Here is a 16943-nt window from a genome sequence, read left to right on the forward strand (position 1 = left end):
GGGGAGCCAGGCATGCCCCCTCACTTCAGCCCCTCTTGCCTCCCCTGCAAGCCCCCCACCCACTTAGTGCTTCTCAGGGAGGGTCAGTGCTGTCTTGGGGGGCTAGTGCCCCCACAACCATCTTCCCACTCTCCCCGACATCTGTACTAATAAAGTATTTTGAAGCAAATGCCTTCCTGGATGAGAAAGATTCGAGGGGGGGGGGGGATAGTGAGAACTTCTCACCTCCTCATGGTGGGCTCTGGCCCAGCAGCATCTTCAGCCTGGGGTGAGTGGATCCCCCTTTTTGGGGTGTGTGCCCATGTGCCATCTTATTCCCCCTGCAACCATTGCCCAGAGCCCCCAGGGCAGAGTTCCTTTGCTCTGTGTGGGTCTGATAGCAGGGGGGCCCCAATGCCCGCATGGCTATCCTCTGCCCCACTGCCTACACTGACCCTCCTGAGCCACCAGGCTGGCTAGGTGAGCAAGAGACAAGTCTACCATGACCCCACTTTGCCCCCGTACCACCATCCATCCCTTTCCCCTGAAGCCAGCAGCAGTGCCAGTGGATTTGGGGATTTTATTGGTCCCGGTTTTAGAACTGGGGACAAGACCAGCCCCACACTGGCCTCTCCTCCTCCTCTCCCAAGAGAGACCAACACCAAGTCCATGCAGGCCAAGTCCATGCGAGCCCCATTCAGCCACACCACTGCAGGGGACTCTGGATAATGGGAGCTGCAGCACCCTGGCGATCCATGGCTCAGTGAAGGGAGACCTTAGCAGCAGCCAAGCCTTCCTGGGTGCAGCTCATACGATCTCATCGTAGCCATGCACCCCACACTTTCGTCCAGCCACCTGGCACCCGTAGGTCAGTGCGTCGTGGAGGGGTTCTCCTGGCATAGAGAGGGGTGGGTGGGGGAAAGTGGTGACTGCCAGCCTTTGGCCTTGAGGAAGGCAACCCCCTCCCAGCACCACTGAGTTCCTGCTCAAGGCCTCCAGGATGAGGAATGGGTCAGACACACACCTTGACCCCCTTCTCTGTGTGGGTGGTGTGCATGGCACTATTGAGGACACAGGAGCAATTTGAAGGCCATGGGCCCCATGTGCCAATCAGGGAGTGAGGTGGGATGGGCAAACAGGACTCACCCCTGCTGAGTGCCAGGATCACGGCGGCGTTGAAGGTGTCTCCGGCCCCCAAGGTATCCACCACTGTCTCGGGGGGGAAGGCGTCCGAGTGCACCAGCAGCCCGTCTGGCCCCACGGCGTCAGCCCCCTTCTCGGCCCAAGCACAGATCAAGGTGGCTCTGGGGAGGGAACCAGGCAGGGGGGCATTGGGATTGAGATTCATAACCCCCCACTCCCCAGGCCCTGTTGCTCCTCCCCAATATGGGTACCAGGAGGACCCAGCAACACCCAGCCATAAGGTGGGCACATCACTGACTTCCGTCAGAAGTCACTGGTGGGGTATGGCGTGCTTTCTGTTCCGGATCTGGTGCAGCCACTGCGTGAGCAGTGGAGCCAAACGCAGAATGGGCTTCCAGGTGGCCAGAGAAGGAGTGTACGAATGCCCGTTCCAGCTTCTCCGCGCCATGGATCTCTTGGCTGAGGGAACCAAGGTAGCAGAGACGCCTGAAGGAGAAGCCCTCACTACCTCCTGCTGCCTCTCTTGTCCAGTTGCCCCCTGGCACCCCTTCCTGGGTCTAGCTGGGCAGCCAGTTTGGGGGGAGGGCAGATGAATGAGGCAGTGGGGCAGCCCACCATTGTCCTCTTGGCAGCCCTTCTGGGCACCCACAACAGGTGGCACCAACCCTAATGATAATACTGCCCTGATTCATTTCCACCAGGATGGGAAGACTGGTGCAACTGGGTCTGGTTGGGGCTCAGAATGAAAGGGGGGTGAGTTATTTAGTGGTGGGGGGCTATAAGAGAGCACACCTCCCACCAAGGAGGCAGCTAGAAGAGTGTGAAGGATGCCAAAAGGATTGGAGTGGGCCAGGTGAGCACAGCTGCCCTTTGAAGCCCACCTACTTCATCCCATGTGGTGCCCCCACCCAAAAGCAAGAGGATGATAATGGGAGGGGAGGAACCCAGCCTGGCCCCTTGTCCACTCACCCTGCCTTCACTCGGCCATGCAAACCCTGGACAGCCTCCGGGGCTGAGCTGAACCCCAAATCCTTGGCCACGTCCTTGCTGACAAACACCTGCAGGATGAGAGCAGACAGTCACCACCACTTGCTTGGGTCAGGCCTGGCTTCTTCCCTTTTTCTTTGCCCCATGGCTACCTTGGGGGTCTTCTAAGAGCAGGGCATGGCAGAGGAGTCAATGTGCACATGACCAGAAGGTGGGTGGGGATTGTGGGGTTGCAAGGGACCCCCTTCTGGCCAGCCAGGAAATCCATCCCCCATCCCTCCAGGCCCCATACCACGTCTCCATAGCCCAAGAGCTGGTAGAGTTCTGCCCGGGGCTTCTCCACCTCCACGGAGGTGGCCACGCGCTCAGAGGACGGGCAGGTCTGGTTGTGCTTCTCCACACACTGCAACATCTTCACTTGTTCTGAGGCGTTCCTGCCCTGGGGAGACAGTTACTCTGAGTTGGGTGGGTGGGCAGGCCAGCTGTGTCCCCACCAGTGCCAATGTCAAGGCCGGCTGTGACGGTGACAGGGACATGGCCACAAGTAGTCATCCTTGGGGGTGTCTTGAAGTAGGGGCCCTGGACACTGCCCTCAGTGTGAGGCTGCCCATGAAGGCAAGGGCTGTAGGGTGCACCTTGTCCAGCACACTGACCTCCCCAGTGGCATACTGGAGGCTCACCCCCTCCCATCAAGGATCTGTGGGCCCTGCCAGCCTGCCTCCAGGTCCAATTGAGGGGAATGTGTTTGGTGCATGAAGGCCTGTGGTCATCTTAGATCCTGGACATTTTGGGGATCACTTTCTCATCTGTGGGCCACCTTCTTCTTGCAAAAAAGTCTGAATTATATGGGCAGAAGGATGGCCTGCTTTGAGGGTGAGGGAGAAGTAGGGAGAGGAGAAGGGCCTTTTCCATGGCTGCCCCAGAATGGCTTCCTAGGGGCACGTTCCCCACCGTCTGCAGGAGAAGGACCTCTCTGTTCTCAGACAGGGCTGTTTCTGGAACTAGGCTCTCTTCTCACAGCTGAACACCTGTGGTGGCCACTTTGTGTGTTTGGCTACCACTTGTTCTAACTAAAGGTCACTGCCATCACTGCAAAGCCATGCTGTGCCCAATGTAGGCTGCTTGCCAGATCAGGACTATGTCTACATTAAGCACACCCCCAGTACCACTTGAGTGTTTTCCATACCTGTGGTACACTCGTCTAGCAAAGCAGGAGAATACACAGGCATGTGTGCATGCGCTCACACTTTTCAGGGCAATGCTCCCATCCTGAGATCCCTCCCCTTTGCCCTGTGGACTGGAAAAGAGGGTTCAGGCTCTGAGACATGGGACCCCTCCTCCAAAGTGACCTTAAAACTTTCCCAAATGCATTTGATGGGTGGGATGCAAGATGGCAATGGGGACAGAGTCATAGGCCACCAGGAGCCTTGCCAGCCAGAGCACTGACCCATGCCAGGGGAATCCAAATACCTTGCTGCCCAGTGGGCCCTGCCACCCTGTGCCACAGAGATGTGTGCATGTCACCCAATCACTCCCTCCCAGCCGTAATCTCTCCCGCGCCTCCCACTCACCTCCCAGTGGATCCATTTGTACTGGGACAAGTCCACCCGCTCAAAATCAGCAGCTGTCACGTCTGGCAGGTTGCTGGTGTGGGGAGGGGGGAAATGGGGGGGAGGACAAAGGTCTGTGAGAGGGGCTGGACCACAGCCTTTGGCCTGAAGGGCAGCGCAGGTTTAACCGATTGAGGAGGCCAACCTGACTCAGAGTAACTGGCCACAACTGGACACCAGCTCAGACAGAACGGACCCCCACCCCATCCAGCCTCCTCTTCCCCTGGCCCTGTAGGGAGCCTCTGGGAAGACCCCTTGCCCCAGGCCCAAGAATTGAGCCCTCAGCCAGCATGCTTGCCCATGGCCGCTTCCCCTCCCTGGGGCATAGAGGGGCAGCCACCAAAGCTCTTCTTCCTGAGCCCCCAGGGCCCCCCCTCTGTTGTAGGGTGCACCCTCTAAACTGTCCTTGGCTATGGTGGGGAAGGCCACCTCTTTCATGGTTGTGGGCCTTCAAGTTGCTCCTGACTCTTGGAGACCCCATCATGACAAGATCTGCCTTCTTTTGAGGCTGTTACTTGCTCAGGGTCACCCCCAGGGACTCAAACCTTGGTCTCCCAAGACCTAGACCCTGACTCATCCTGCCTCTCTTCGCCCCTTTGCTGGTATTCAACTGGAGGGCAAGATGGAGGTCAAGGGAGGAGGGGGAGAAGTGCCCCCTTGGGCTTCACCTCATGGATGGTGGGAGATTTCAAATCAAAGGGGCGGGGGGAAGGATTTTGTCACAGCATCTAGCAACACTGTGGAACTCACGGCCACAAGATGTGCCAAGGAGCTGGCACTAGAATGGATTGAAAGGTTTTTTTTGGATAAACACCTGGAGGAGGCTGAGGCCACCAGCTTGCCCATTTCTTCCCCTCTTTCCAAAGGATCCTGGCTTGTGTCCGTGCGGCAACCTGGTCAGCCACCGTGGGAGCCAAAGGATGGACCTAGGAGGCTTCTTTGGGTCATGTCCAGCACACATGCCCTTCTTTTTGAGTGCCTCATTCCCTGGCACTGAAACCGGCTGGTTGCCCAGGCCAGAGGGCATAGGGTGGGGGCATAGGGTACATTTGAGATGTGCTCCTTCCCTGCAAAGCGTTAATTCTCCATTTTCAGACCCCCAACTGCCATCCATAGGGCTTCTGCTCTCCCCTGAAAGGGGGGCTCTTCAATGATTAACTGCTTGCCAGAAGTACTTGGGCTCCTGGGGCCTTTTCTGGTGCCCCCAGGAATCATTAACTGGACCTTGGCAGTTCACTGGCATAGGTTGAGCTGGGAGGCCCTTCTGCCACTGGCTGAGGAATCCTGGGAATGCCCCCCCACAAGGCCTGGGTTGACCCAAGCCCAGCCTCTTCACCATCAGCCCTGAGCAACGAAGGAAAACAACTGCTGCTGACTCTCTTGATTTTGTGTGTTGGGGGTTAGAATGTCCTTTGGAAAGAGGGGAAGAATAAGGGAGCTGGAAGGGCAGCACTTCCTCTGCCAGACCAGCTTAGGGTCCAGGACCAAGAACTTGGTCCTTAAGTTGTGCCCGCTGTTGCTATCTTGCCTATCAGGGGAAGGGCATGGTGAGTGGTGTCCGGCAGACCCTCCATCAGAGGCTCAGAAGCAACGCTCAAGCCATTCCAAGGGTCGCTATGCCCACCCTTCGATAACCCTCCGATGCCCCTTTCATTGCCAATTCAAGCATTACCTCATCCCCTTTTGAAAGCATCCCCTGCCCCACACACTGAGTGACCCAGCCTCTGCCCTCCTTGGTTGGCCCTGAACTGCCCAGAGGCCTTTCCCAGGACGCTGCCAAAGAGAGGCCACACTCCCTGCCCGCTCTGGGCCAGAAGTCATGGTCAGCTTCACAACTCTCAGTCCATCAGCCCCCAAAGACTCACACACAGGGACAGCACAACACAAAAAACACACAGTTCAGGAGCAATTACCAGGAAGGAGATGATCAGGACTGAGCATTGGCACAAGTGATTGGCTGCACTGGTGGCTGAATGAGCAATCTGCCAAGAATTAAGGGTGAATGAGACCTTGATTGAATGTCCATGCGCAGGCGGTGCAGTTCTCCCCATCTCCCACTGGGTGGCACCACTACTTGGGGGGCTGCAGTCCGGACCCCCTTCTCAACTGCCCCAGCAAGCCTCTAAGCCGGGCCACTAGCCAAAGGTCGTGACAAGCCAGGGCCAGTGGGCACAGCTCCATCATCTGCTGAGGCCGCACTGTTTTAAACTGGCATGCATCCCTCCCTTTTAATACCTGATCATTTTCTGCTCTAGTAGTACTTTTTAAATCCAGCGTTACTGCAAACAGCCTTTAGAGCAGTAATGCGGAGTGGTGATGGAGGCAATGGTGGCCAGGGTGGCAGGGGTGACCAAGGCAGCAGTGGAGCCAAGAGCAGCCTCACTTTGGTCATGACACCACTATGGTCTTCCCCAGTATGACCCTTGCCACCAGTGCAGCAAAAGGAGGCCAACAGACAGTTAATTGGGAATCACCCAAATAACTGTAACGAGTTCAAATCTGCAGGGACAGATGAATTGCATCCCAATGTACTGAAGGAACTTCCTGATGCTCTGAGCACCACTTGCCATTACTGTATATACTCCACTATAAGTCAGCTTCATGTATAAGTCGAGGTCAGGTTTGGGGGCCATAATTATGGGTTTTGATATGACCTGTGGATATGTTGAAGGTAAAACTTATGGGCATGCAACAAAGGATCCGAAGGATGGAGCAAAGGAAAACAATGCCAAAGAACTTACAAAATCCCAGAAGCATAATTGTATGCACTTATACTAAAGGATGGATGGATGGATGAGATAACAGAGTGCTCCCAGGACAGATGACACTCTTGCCTTTCACCAAGGAATGGTTCCTTTTCAAGTAAGAGTTAAAGCAAGTTCACTCATGTTTTTGGGCTCTATTTCTGACTAAAATTTCTAGACTTATACATGAGTAAATACAGTATTGTTGAGAAATCTTGGGAAATAAGTGAGTTGCCAGAGGACTGGAGAAGGGCAAACATTGTCCCTTCCTTCAAAAAGGAAGATCCAGGAAACTGTTGCTGTTGTTGTTGTTGTGTAGCTTCAAGTTGTTCCTGACTTTTGGCAACCCTAAGGTGAACCTATCATAGGGTTTTCTTGGCAGGATTTGTTTAGAGGGGGCAATGCAGTGGTCGGGGGATTGCCAGGAACAAATCCTTCCAAACTAACCTTATATCACTTTTTCGACCAGGTCACTAGTTTAGTAGATGATGGGAACGCTGTGGGTGTCATTTATCTGGATTTCAGCAAAGCATTTGCTAAGGTCCAGTGGCATCATTATGGATGTGCAAAGGGGTGACACCATGAGAGGGGTCAAGATGACGAGACTGAGGCTATTCTACTTTGGCCGCATTGTGAGAAGGCACGACTCACTGGTGAAAACAATAATGCTAGCAAAGGTGGAGGGAAGCAGAAAGAGAGGAAGGCCGCATGCTAGATGGATGGACTCTAGAAAGGCTATTAATTTGCAGGAACGGAGCAGAACAGAAGAGGACAGAGGTCTGGGAGATGTCTCATCCGTCGGGTCAAGATCAACTCGAGGGTGGATAACAACGTTTTGGTGTACTCAACCCACTCCCTCTGACCAGGAGGACATGGTCTATCTACCCCATGCAAGCGGGTGGGTAGAGTGGGCTAAGTGGGGAGACTGTGCCCCTCCCTCACCACTGAACCTGTGGCCAAGCGCTTTGTTCTGGCCGAAGCCTTTGCCCACGTAATGCCACTTGCTTTTGGATAAACTTTATGAGAAGGTTCGACCGGGCAGGAGAAGGAGCAATGCAGTAACTTAAAACTTTGGCTGATATTGAGAGAGCAAAGGCGATGACTCTACACTATTGGGGGGTTTGGAGTGCTTTGGGATAGCCCCAGCTGGGTCTTTTGGGTGCCCCAAAGCTGGATGGGGCAGAGTGTGTCCGCTTGAGATGTTGTTTGACTGTAACTCCCAGCAGGCCTACTGGCCAACACAGCAAATGGGCTGCAAAGGATTATTGTGGGAGCTGCAGTCCAGGAAAAGTCGGTGCAAGGAATCAGTGACAACTGACAGGTTCCTGTTCATTTAATGGGTCTGTTCTGGTTGGAGTACTAAGTGGATTTAGGGAGTACTGGGCAGAGGGAGTATTCCAGGCCATTTAACCGAAATGGTGGTCTGGAAACCATGAAGCCCTGTGAGGAGAGACTTAGGGAGCTGGGGGTTTTTTAGCCTGGAGAAGAGACAGTTAAGAGGTGATATGAGAGCCCTGTTTAAATACTTGAAGAGATGTCATGTTGGTTGGAACAAGCTTGTTTTCTGCTACCCAAGAGACTAGGACCCGGAACAATGGATGGAAGCTCCAGGAAAAGAGAATCCCGACAGTAGTGGAACACACTCCTTCCTCAGAGATTGTGGTGGTGGAGTCTCCTTCCTTGGAGGCTGGATGGCCATCTGTCAATGGGGATGCTTTGATGGAGAGTTCCTGCATGGCAGAAGAAGGGGGTTGGAGTGGATGAAGGCCCTTCGTGGGGTCTCTTCCAACTCTATGATCCTTCTTTTTAAATGTCCCTCTTTCCAAGGAAGTTGTGCCTTACTTGAAAAGAATAAACTGTTGGTTTTTTAAAAAGAAACAAAAGATGTAAAGATGGCCATCTTTTAGGTATGCAGCCCCTGGGCCCCCTCCCTTTTCCTGATGGAGGAAAGGCAGAAAGAGGATGAGACAATGTCTGCCCTCTGACCCCCTCCTTGCTTCCTCTTATTATTAATTATTGCTAATATTAATGATTAATCCAGCGCTTTGAATGTGCAAAGGGCATGACGGCACTTATCTTTTTGGGCCCCAAAGAGAAGCCAAAGCGCCCCCAGTTTCCTAGGAAGGCTCCTGGGCAGCCAAAGGGCAGGCGGAGGGGGGCACCCATGGGCCAGGTCCAGCCGTGGCCGAATCTCCACTTGCCACACCGGCCCCCCAAGGAAAGCCACCGGCTTCCTTCTGCCCATCCGTCTGTTGCCTTAATAATGCTTCTAGTCTGTAAAAACGGGAGAACCGTGTGTGGGAGGATTTGCACCCTCCGCTCGCTGAACTCTGCTTTGCCCTTTTCCACGACTGGCAGAATAAAATCATGCAAATGAATTAAAAATTATGCAGAACTATTAAAATGCAGATGGGAGTCATTTTGCAGAGGCTCCCATGGCTCAGCTTTCCTTGGTGCAGAGTTCGGGCGCAACCTTTGCCGCATAATGGCCCAGATTTGGAGGGTGTCTTACATGTGTGTAAGGCAAATAAATCAAGGCAGAAGTTACTCTGGGACCTCAATGGCTCGATTGAGGCTGTTGAGCACATCATGAGAAGGCAGTGACGCACCAGAACAGACAGCAATGCTAGGAAAGGCAGAAGGCAGGAGGAGAAGAGGAAGACCGCATTCCGGATGGATGGACCGCATCCAAGAAGCCCCAAAGACTGCCCTGAGTCTGCAAGGCCTGACCAGAGCGACTGGTGGCAGGGCGACTTGGAGGGCTCTCATTCATGGGGTTGCCGGAAGTTGAAGTCAGCTTAACGGCTGTTAACACAGACCCACAACTTCCCTTGTGGATCTGCCTGGAGATTTCTTCTCTGGTGCAGAAGGGCCACACTGAGCTCAAAGTTGCTGAAGCAGAGTTGTGCATGCAATGCTGCGGTGAAGGCAGATGTGGGTTGTACTAAATGGCGATGTGGAACAGTCAGTGCGTCCTCCTACAGCTGGGCAGTTACGCAACACAACCCCAGTGTCAGGTGGGTTGGCATCTGCGTTTTGTTTTGTGGTGGGGAAGGGGGCACACAACTGACAGCAACTTTTGTAGCCCAGCCAGCTTTGGAGAACTGTATTTTGGGGATTTTTGCATGTTTTTAATGTTAATTTAATATTGCTTTAATGGGAGAAAGGTGGCATAAAAATGAAATGAAATAAATATATAACTGACCGTGGTGGATTTTAACGATCTTCACTGATTTGTACCTTTCATCTTTAATGGATTTGCTTAAAACAATTTTAATTCTGCGGATACTTTCACTGCATATTAACAGTAATTTTATACCTTTTTACTTATTTCTTCCTTGCAGTTGTTGTTGTTCTGTGCCACCAAGTTGGTGCCCCTCTGAATGAGAGACCCCCAAGAGACCCCCCCCTCCCCAGTCCTCAGATGCCCTGCTCAGGTCTTGCAAATTGCTGCCCCGAATCAAGCCACCTCCAGCTCTTTTCCTCCTGCGCTCCACTTTCCCTTGCCTTTTCACGTATGCCCAAAGTACAACAGCCCCAGCGTAGTCATTTTGGCCTCAGCAGAGAATTCAGCTAATGCTTTTGCATATGCTTTTGCATTTGTTTTAATTTTTGCAAGCAGCTTGACCGCCAGTTTTGGGAGTAAGGGCAGGACAAATATGAGCCAATAATGGCACCACAGTTCTGGGCCGATCACTGGAAGCTGCTCTTTGCCACCTGAAAGGCTTCAGGAAAGAGCCCGGAGGGTAAGGAGGGTTGCTGGCGCAGGCTTTGCTCTGCCTCCCCTTTGCCCCTGCCCCCCAGCAGACTGCAGAGTGCCCCCCTGGTGCCCCCCAATGGCAGGGGGAGAAATGGCAGTGGAGGGGCCACAGCCCAGCCTTACGTGTCATAGAGCGTGACGGTCCGAGAGCCGTTGGCGCAGTTGACCAGGCAGCAGGCGCACGGCGTCTCCCCGCGGCCCTGCCAGACCACATGGGCCACGTCCACCTGGCGCCGCTGGAAATCAGCCAGGATGAATCTTGGGGGCCCAGTGGGGGGAGAGGAGGGGAGAGAAAGAGGAGGTTAGCCACAGGTGGGCAAAGGTGGCTCCGCTACGCACCTGGCCGCGTGAAGGATGGTGCGGCTGCCGGTCGTGCAGTTGCCAATCACCACTGAGATGGGCAGGGTGCTGGCTGGGTGGGTGACCGCGTGGGTGAGGTCCACCTTGTAGCGCTGGAAGTCGTCTCGGACAAAGCTGGGAGGAGGGTGGGAGAGAGTTAGGACCAAACAAAGAGGAGGAGGAGGAAGAAGGGGAACCCCCCCCCCTCAGTTTGAGGGTTGGCAGCGGTGCCTCCATCCCAAGTGGTTGGCCTGGACTGCTGGTCAATACGTGGCAGGAACTGCACTGGCCTCTGAAGGGAGACCCCAGAAAATGTGAGGCTGACCTGAAGGGCACCGAGTCTCCTCCACAGACCCAGAATCTCTCACCTGGAAGGAAAACGCTCAGTCTGCTTGCATTGCTAGTTGGTGAGAAATGAAGGAATTCTGTACATGCCCCAAAGCTCCCATGGCCTGCAGCTTTGTGCCCGTCTGCTAAACAGGTCCTGACTCAAACACATCCTGCACAAATGAGCTTCTGCTGGTGCAATGACAGATCCCTAGAGTTGGAAGGGACCCCTAAGGAGCATGTATTCTGACCCACACCTCACACGCCGTCTCCATGAATGTGGCCCTCCAACCTGTGCTTCAAAAAACCCAGAGAGGCTTCCCTCTTTATCCCATATTCCCTCCACATTTTGCAAAGCTTTCTTTAGGCAGGCTTTGGAAGTGCAAATGCTACTTCTGTGGGGTCTGTGTCAAACTGATGCGCTGCTTTTAATGCTTTGATGTTTTTGATTTTTTCTGCTGAAATGGTTTCAACTATCTTGTGTTTTTAACTGTTACGTTTTAATGCTAGCACTATTTAATTCTCTTTAAAAAATTTAAATTAACGTTTTAGTTGTATCCTTTGGAAATTATTGTCAGCTGCCTTGAATCCCATTTTGGGAGAAAGGCAAGATATAAATCCAATTAATAAATAAGCAAAGAAATAAGAAAGAAAGGCTGAGCCTCGCCATCCGAACCGGTTGGAAGCAAGATCCTCGCAGGGCAGCCAGGACGAGGAGCCACACCAGAAGTCTTTTCCTATTGGAAAATATAGATTGGTGCCTGACTGGGATTTACCCACTGACCACTCAGCCATTGATTTGTCCAGTGGGTCTACTCTACTTGGGCCAGGCCTCGGCTGCAGTGCCGCGTGCGCCTACTTGGCAGTAAGCCTTGCCCAATGGGCTGAGCTTCCAGTTTCCATCTGCCCTAAGCCTGGCTCAGGCATTATATTGAAGCAAAGCCGGACTATTGCAGAAGCTCTTTTGGAGCCTTCATCCCTTGTCCTCCATTCAATGCTCTGCTGCCAGAAACCACCCCCGGCTCTGGTCCTGACTGGCCACAGGTGCTGATGGACACCTCTGCTCCTGAAATCCCCTCCGTGGCTCCCGGCCCACACCAGATCTAGCACAACCTCCTTGTAATCCTGGCAGCCTGCAAAGTCCTTTATGCCACTGTCCCAGCTTCTTTCTCCATGCCAAGCTTTCCCTTTGTCCAGCTTGTTGGATCTCCTGGGTCCCAAGGGCCCACCCAAGACACTGTGCTGCCTGAGGCAAAGACCAAGCCGGTGCTACTGCCCTTCAGAGCTGATCTGAGTTCAGACAGGGGTCTTTCAGGAGTGCTTTAGTTCAGGCGAGGGTTGGATCAGAGCCCCTGGAGTCCCTTCCAACCCTATGATTCTGTCACTGTGTTCAACTGATCCTCAACACTGTTAGATGGGGCAGCATCCTCCACCAACATCTTCAGGCGGGTTTTGCTTTTGCACCACTTTAAATTAGAAGTACAGTCGGCGCTCCTTATCCACGGATTGTTTTATCCACAGATTCAAGCATCCATGGCTTGAAAATATTCTAACAAAGTATAAATTTCAAATAGCAAATCTTGATTTTCCATTTTATATAAGGGAAATCGTTTTGCTATGCCATTACATTTAATGGGCCTTGAGCACCACAGAGCTTGTTATCCATGAGAATCCTGGAACCAAACCCCAGCGGATAACACTGTATTTTTAATAGGACAGCTCATCTAAGCCGCTCTGAGAGCGTTTGTGGATGAAAAGCGGGGTTTAAATGCTCCAAATAAATAAATAACTATTTTTAAAAACCGTTCCCTGTTTTAGCCGATACTTGATCTTTGGCTCCCATTTTGGAAGAAAAGCAGATAGAATAAAATGATATAAAACAGACTGCCTTGGAGAGAAGTGGATGGTCCTTCTTTGGAGGTCTTTAAGCAGAGGCTGCATGGGCACCTTTTGCAAATGCTTTAGCCATGCATTCCTGAATGGAGGAATGGGGCTGGACTACATGGCCCTTGGGTCCCCTCCAAGGCTCAGATTCTGAGTCTACGAAAAACAGCCCCTTGTGTTTTGTGGGAATTAAGACAAAGCACCGGTTTCCAAGCAAAACAGCTGCATGTTCTTCAGACTGCAACCTTGTCAGGGCAGGGGACTCTCTGAGAAGCGCTGGATGGAGGAATCAATTATGGCACACTGTCATCGCCTGCGTGAGGGAAATGGGGACCTGCAAGGTCAAGGGGCTGCTGAACGCAGCCGGTACCACCTGGGACAATCCCAGTATTAACATAAGTCAATGGACTATTTGCAACTGCAGTAACAGGTGCCACCCGCTTGCTAGCTTTGCTGGGTCAATGAGTGGCTGCCTCCGCTCCTCCTCAGCCGCGTCCCACTAAGAGGGAAAACGAATTGATCAAAGCTTGGACGGCTGTGTGGTCACCAATTAACTCTGGCCGCCAAGGCTGGCTGCACTTCCATGCCCCTGCGCCTGCCCTTGAGCTTCAGTGGCAGCCTCTAGGTTGGGCTCCTCCCTGCCTTTTAGCCCCCCAATCACCCCCCATGCACCCTACAAAATGCCTCCCCCGAAGCAGAGTCCCGCTTCAGCAAACCTTCTGCCCAAATGCGCTCAGCCTGTAATTCTGCACTTGAGCATTGAGAAGTCAGTCCCATTGAAGCCAACTTCTGATCAGACTTGCCTGGGAACGATTGCTCTCCGCTTCGTTGTGGAGCTGCCACAGGAATCTTGTTTATGCATTGATCAGCACACTACACACATTATAGCACTAGCCAGCCCCCCAGCCTCAGGGGGGTTCTCTGGGTCAGTTCATCACATGTCCTTTTTGGCTCCTACGCTATATCCCAATATGAAGAGCCTTTGTTTTTTATGGGTTTGGGGGGCTATGTGGCTGTGTTCTAGAGGAGTTTATTCCTGACATTTCGCCTGCATCTGTGGCTGGCCTCTTCAGAGAAGGCTGGCAATGCATGGAAGTGAGTGGGGTATATATATACTGTGTGACCCTGGATGGGGAGGAGTGATTTCCATGTTGATCTGTGTATTGTTGTGTTGTTGAATGGCAAGGACTCTGGGTAGGAGGATATTCCAAGAGGAGTTGTGTCTCTTTAATTCATAATCCATTGTCTGTTGGGGGAAAACCCTGACCCTGGCTGGTTTTCATTTGCATTTTGCTGGGTCTTAATGTTGGTGTTTTTCAGGACTGGGAGCCAAACTTTGCTAACCTTAAGGGTTTCTTCTTTCCAGGTGTTTGTGGATTTCAATGGCTTCCCTGTGCATTCTGACCTGATGGTTGTTGGCACCTGGGGACCTGGACAACTTCAACAGGAAAGCAGAAACCCTTAAGGTTAGCAAAGTTTGGCTCCCAGTCCTGACAAACACCAAACCCAAGACCCAGCAAAATGCAAGTGAAAAGCACCCAAAGTCAGGGGTTTCCCCAGCAGACAAAGGGTCTCTAATTAAACAGACACAGAGGCTCTTTGCAGACCCTCCCAACCGGAGGAGGCCTTGCCGTTCAACAACAGAACAAGACACAGATTAACAGGGAAATCACTCCTCCCAACCAAAGGCCACGCAGCATATACCCCACTCTCTGCCATGCCAGCATTCTCTGGAGATGCCAGCCACAAATGCAGGTGAAACGTCAGGAATAAACCCTTCCAGAAGACAGCCTCGTTGCCCAAAAAGCCCACAAAAAACGATGCCTCTTCTCATTTGCCAGTTTTGCTTAATAATCTGGCAAGGCTGTCATTCACATGTTATCTACTAACCTTGGCTTTAGGCAACATCCCTCCTCCTGCCTTCACCCCCCAACGACCATCATTCCCACGGATCTTATCACCTCACTTCCACATCCACAGAGTTTTGCATCCTATGGACATTCTCACACAGAGTCAGCTATAGATGTCTGTTCTCAGACTTTCCACTCCATCAAATCCATCTGAGGAAGTAGACTGAAGTCTAAGAAAGCTTGTGCTGCCACCTTTTTCCTTTCAGGTAGTCTCAAAGGTGCTATGAGATCCCTATGCGCTGATTGTGTTACTAATTAATTAACTCCATGCAAGACCCAGCAGAGAGAGAGAGAGAGAGAGAGAGAGAGACATCCCAATGGAAGAACACTGGAGTTCTTGCCCAGTGCGCTTGCAGAAAGCAAGGCCAGGACAATCCCTTCCCACCAGCCATGTGTCCGATGCCCCAGGCCAGGCTGACCCACCACCTGCTTCCTCCCTTCCGCCTGAGGTAGCAACCAAGGCCGAGGTGAAAGAAAGTGGAAACGAAACCTGGGATTGTCCCGGGGTCACCCTACGTACCCCCAATTCTATTCCCACACAACACCCCTGTGAGGTAGGAAGGGACTTAGGCAGAGAGTTGGCAAATAGCCCTGAGCCATGCCACGCTGCTTCATGAAATGGAGACCCAGAGGTCTAGACATTCCTTCTGACCCCTGGGGAAGGGGCCTTGAAGCAATGCTTTAGGCCCTCCCCCCGCCTCCTAGAAAGGCCCCGCTGGACAGAGGGAGGGAGGGTCACCTTGCGGTCACTTACTGGGCGGCGTGTCCGGGAGCCAGGGAGCCCATGAAGGCGGTAGGGGCGCCCAGCAGCGCCAGGACCGTGCAAGTGTTGGAGGCATTGCCCCCACGCTGCCACCGCTGCGAGAGGCACCTGTGGGAGAGAAGGAGGACAGAGTGACCATGTGTCCTCTTTTCTCAGGACATGTCCTACATTCCAGCATTTCTGCCCAGGAGGAATTCCAAAACTCCCTCCCTTTGGACCATGACTAAGAAGTCCATTGAGTAACAGCGCATTTGCTGCTTGCTAGCCTGTAGATGGGCCGGATCCTCCTAAAGTCCTAAACTTCAGATGCAAGATTCGCACCCAGAGCCCAGGGCACATTTGTTTATCAAGAGCAGGAAAGGACAGCACAGTGGTGTCAGGCAATGGGCTGCTTGAGGACGCAATGCAAACGCTGAAAGGGTTTCCACTGTAACGTCAAGGCCTTACTAAAAGGAACCCTTCAAAGGTGGAGGCAGCCCAGGCCTTGTGGCTGCTGGCCCAGTCCAGCCCAAAGCCCTTCTCCGGCTCAGAGCTCTCTAACAAGGCAAAAGCCAAGACGAAGAGGCATTTGAATGGAAGGAAGGTCACCCGAAAACATGGGTTGAGCACATCATGAAATGCAGCACATGTCCTTTGCATCGGTGTGTTTCCGGCTTGCGGCGACCCTGAGGCGGACCTGTCCTGTCCAGAGGCGGTTTGCCATGGCCCTCCCTTGAGGCCGAGAGAGTGTGACCTATGGCCCAACTGGGCATGGAATCTCGGTCCGAGGCTCCAAGCTCTGGGCCAAGCTGGGTCTCCTGTCTGCTACGGCTGTGAATGAACCATGTTCCTTCCTCAGCTGCAGGAGGTGGGTTCAAGTCTAAGGAAGACCCCAGGCCACGGCTGACCTGGTCACTCGGGAAGAGGGCGAAGCATGGCCAGATGTCCTCCCATAAAGGAGGACAAGGCCCTCAAACGAAGGGCATTCCAAAACAAACGCCCCTCCTGCAGAGAAGGCTGCGGTGCAGGACATGTCCTGGAAAAGGAGGACGCGTCTGGCAGCCCTCTCTACCTGGAGTCGGAGTCCTCGGCGGGGTACCGGTCCACGACGCTGATGATGTCGAGGCAGACGAGGCCCACGCACAGGATCCGCTTCTCCTGCTCCGCTTCCATCCCGCTTCAGTCGCGCGCGGCGCTGGCTTGAATCCTCCTTGCAGCCCCGGCAGGGTCGCCTCCTCAGGCGGCCCGGGCCTCTCTGCAGCCATTGGCTACGACGCGCCGCCGCCCGGCTCCCATTGGCTCCCTCGGGGCAGGTATGCAAATCACCCTCCGACTCCGCCCCCGGAAGGACACGGCCAATGGGAGAGCCCGGGCTCTGCAGCGCCCCGCCCCCGTGGCTTCTGCTGCAGGCGGCGCCCCCTGGAGGAGCCAGTTAGACATCGCTCTAACTGGCATGGCTCCATGCTATGGAATTCTGGGATTTGTAGTTTGTTGTGGCTCCAGACAGGGAAGGCTCAA

At 53.4% G+C, this 16943-nt stretch overlaps 1 protein-coding gene across 1 annotated transcript; it reads right to left on the reverse strand.

Moving 5' to 3' along the window:
* Nucleotides 1-611: 611 nt before the first annotated feature.
* On the reverse strand, nt 612-16598 carry LOC149310285 (ketohexokinase-like). The gene is made up of 8 exons (XM_089528642.1): nt 16498-16598; nt 15438-15554; nt 10563-10697; nt 3681-3753; nt 2402-2548; nt 2092-2180; nt 1126-1283; nt 612-872 (listed from the first exon to the last, which is right to left on the reverse strand). The coding sequence occupies exons 1-8, from the start codon at nt 16596-16598 to the stop codon at nt 787-789; spliced, it is 906 nt and encodes a 301-aa protein (XP_089384768.1). The 3' UTR covers nt 612-786.
* Nucleotides 16599-16943: the final 345 nt, after the last annotated feature.

Source organism: Sceloporus occidentalis, unplaced genomic scaffold (assembly GCF_023333645.1).
Source record: "Sceloporus occidentalis isolate IW3139 unplaced genomic scaffold, rSceOcc1.0.p SCAF_6, whole genome shotgun sequence".
NCBI classification, from domain to species: Eukaryota; Metazoa; Chordata; class Lepidosauria; order Squamata; family Phrynosomatidae; genus Sceloporus; species Sceloporus occidentalis.

Bases quoted from the DNA above. Each gene is read 5' to 3' on its own strand.
- LOC149310285 (XM_089528642.1), bottom strand. From the start codon at position 16,598: ATGGAAGCGGAGCAGGAGAAGCGGATCCTGTGCGTGGGCCTCGTCTGC. The intron at 2,549-3,680 runs GTGAGTGGGAGG...CTGTCTCCCCAG, and splicing joins ACAAATGGATCCACTGGGAG to GGCAGGAACGCCTCAGAACA. The intron at 873-1,125 runs GTGAGTCCTGTT...TCTCTATGCCAG, and splicing joins GATCCTGGCACTCAGCAGGG to GAGAACCCCTCCACGACGCA.